The following is a 2906-nucleotide window of genomic DNA, read 5'->3' on the forward strand; positions in this document are numbered from 1 at the left end:
CAAACCGAACCAACGAACCAAATCAAATCGAAAAAAATCGACTTGTGGTTTGGTTTGGTTGGTTTGGCGGTTGAAAAAAAAAACCGACCACTCTTGATTTGGTTTGGTATTAAATGAACAAAAGTCAAACCGAACCCAAACCAAATCGACATAATATATATATATATATATATAAATTTTATTTTATGTATAGATAAAAAAATATTATTTATAATCTACTTTGTTAAAATAGTTTTCAGTGTTTATATATCTTATTTCAAATTTGGGCTTGTAAAATTTTGTAATTAATATAATTTTATTTTATTTATAGATAAAAATATTATTTATAATCTACTTTGTTAATATATTTTTAGTTAGTTTATAGCTTTCTATATTTATATATTTTATTTCAAATTTGGGCTTGTAAAATTTTGTGAATAATATAATATTATTTTATTTATAGATAAAAATATTATTTATAATCTACTTTGTTAATATATTTCTAGTTAGTTTATAGCTTTCAATGTTTATATATTTTATTTCAAATTTGGGATTGTAAAATTTTGTAAATATTATATATATAATTTTATTTTATTTATAGATAAAAAATAATATTTATAATCTATTTTGTTAATATATTTTTAGTTAGTTGATAGTTTTCAATGTTTATATATTTTATTTCAAATTTGGGCTTGTAAAATTTTGTAAATATTATATATGTAATTTTATTTTATTTATAGATAAAAAAATATTACTTATAATCTACTTTGTTAATATATTATTAGTTAGCTTATAGCTTTCAATGTTTATATATTTTATTTCAAATTTGGGCTTGTAAAATTTTGTAAATATTATATATATANTTTTATTTTATTTATAGATAAAAAATATTATTTATAATCTATTTTGTTAATATATTTTTAGTTAGTTTATAGTTTTTAATGTTTATATATTTTATTTCAAATTTGGGCTTATAAAATTTTGTAAATACTATATATATAATTTTATTTTATTTATAGATAAAAAAATATTACTTATAATCTACTTTGTTAATATATTTTTAGTTAGTTTATAGTTTACAATGGTTATATATTTTATTTCAAATTTGGGCTTGCAAAATTTGTAAATATTTTATTTTGTATTAAGATCTGAAGTTACAATTATATTGTTATAATTTTTCAAATTCGAAGTTAACAATTTGTTTTGTAAATATTTCGTTTTGTATTCAGTTTGACAGCATCCTTTAATCTTATTAATTTAACATAATGAACATTGATATTTCAAAAATATATATTTTGTACTCATGTGAATTTTACCGTCTTTACAAAAATGAAGGCAACCTCTGCCTATAAATTTATGTGATGCACTCATACAAATTCACCCAATTCCTTCTACTCTTTACAACTAAAAGAAAATGGAGTCAAAGTTTGCTCACATCATTGTTTTCTTTCTTCTTGCAACTTGTTAGTACCCCTCTTCCCCCCCCCCCCCCCCNGATTTACCTTATACTATATATACATAAAAAAAAAATAGTTTGATCTTGTAAATATAATGTGACTAATCGGCAAAGCAGGTTCGAAAGGGCGACTTGTTCAATGACTTTGTCGATTGACATCCCTTTGCTAAAAAATTACATTATTTAGTGAAAATGTTGACTCTCTAGTGAAAATGTATATATTGACTCTCTTAGTAATAATGTTGGCTCTGCCATAGTTCGGATGAATCTCCTTCTACCCTTGCTTGAGCCAAAAAAATTTAGGCATCATAATTTTCTGATAATCTAACTTGAAAAGAGAAATACACTAATTGCTATTGAAATATTTTTTTTTACAGCCTTTGAAACTCTCTTGGCACGAAAAGAAAGTGATGGACCAGAAGTCATAGAACTTCTAAAGGAATTTGAATGCAATGGTAAAGTTCTTTTAAAGGAATTTGCTTTTTTAGTTTCTCAAAAAAGAGTTTTTTCTACTATTAAAAACACTTGTTTTTTTCTTAAATCCTTGACCAAACACTTCAATTCTCTAAAATACACTTTTTAAAATAAGAAGTCATTGTTGACTTTTCTGAGATTTGGCCAAACAAGATGTAGATTATTCAATTCTGGAAAAATTTATTAGTTCAGTTGGTTAATTATCTAAAATTTTACATTATTGATAACGATTCGATTCTCCACCTTAAAATCTCTTGTGCTACTCTCATTAAAAAAAAAAAGTAAATATCATGATTCAACTCGATGTTTGCTATTATAATAACACATATAGAGTATATTATTCTTGTTCTTAATTTCTTTCTCTCATTATAATTAATTATTATGTGTATATATATGTAGGAAAACAAAGGTGGCCAGAACTTATTGGTGTACCAACAAAGCTTGCTAAGGGGATAATTGAGAAGGAAAATTCACTCATAACTAATGTTCAGATACTACTGAATGGTTCTCCAGTCACATTGGACTTTCGTTGTAATCGAGTTCGTCTTTTTGATAACATCTTGGGTGATGTTGTAGAAATCCCTGTGGTTCGTTAATTAATGGATTACTGAAGCAATTAAGTAGCCACATGTAAAAAATAATTAGGGTTCATGTATGTTGATTATAATGTCTCCATGCACTCTTACTATATATAATGAAATAAATAATTGTGGCTTAATTAAATGTAATCTTCTTAATTAAATCCTTTTACATATTGTGCATTACTTTGGTTGTTTCTATTTGTTTGTAAGAAAGTAAACTAGGGTTTTAATTCTTGTGGCTGAATAAATAATATGTGGAATGCATCAAAAATGATATTTAATCTTGTAATTTTAAACATGTCAGGTAGCAAATTAAAATTAAAAGAGTTATCATAAAAGAAAAAAATATTTTTTCTAAACAAAGTAAGAAATAAAGTAAACAAACAAATTAAAACGGAGAGAGTATTTGGCTTAAT

At 23.9% G+C, this 2906-nt stretch overlaps 1 protein-coding gene across 1 annotated transcript; it reads left to right on the forward strand.

The window, feature by feature from the left end:
• The first annotated feature begins 1307 nt into the window (after positions 1-1307).
• Positions 1308-2632, forward strand: LOC125852059 (wound-induced proteinase inhibitor 1). Its single transcript, XM_049531791.1, has 3 exons — positions 1308-1442; positions 1813-1890; positions 2309-2632. Exons 1-3 carry the CDS (start codon positions 1394-1396, stop codon positions 2503-2505), a joined length of 324 nt encoding a protein of 107 aa, XP_049387748.1. The 5' UTR covers positions 1308-1393; the 3' UTR covers positions 2506-2632.
• Positions 2633-2906: the final 274 nt, after the last annotated feature.

Source organism: Solanum stenotomum, unplaced genomic scaffold (genome assembly GCF_019186545.1).
Source record: "Solanum stenotomum isolate F172 unplaced genomic scaffold, ASM1918654v1 scaffold31979, whole genome shotgun sequence".
Taxonomy (NCBI): Eukaryota; Viridiplantae; Streptophyta; class Magnoliopsida; order Solanales; family Solanaceae; genus Solanum; species Solanum stenotomum.

Coding starts and splice junctions, on each gene's coding strand:
- LOC125852059 (XM_049531791.1), top strand. CDS start 1,394: ATGGAGTCAAAGTTTGCTCACATCATTGTTTTCTTTCTTCTTGCAACT. Junction 1,443..1,812: donor TTTCTTTCTTCTTGCAACTT/GTTAGTACCCCT, acceptor TTTTTTTTACAG/CCTTTGAAACTCTCTTGGCA. Junction 1,891..2,308: donor AAAGGAATTTGAATGCAATG/GTAAAGTTCTTT, acceptor ATATATATGTAG/GAAAACAAAGGTGGCCAGAA.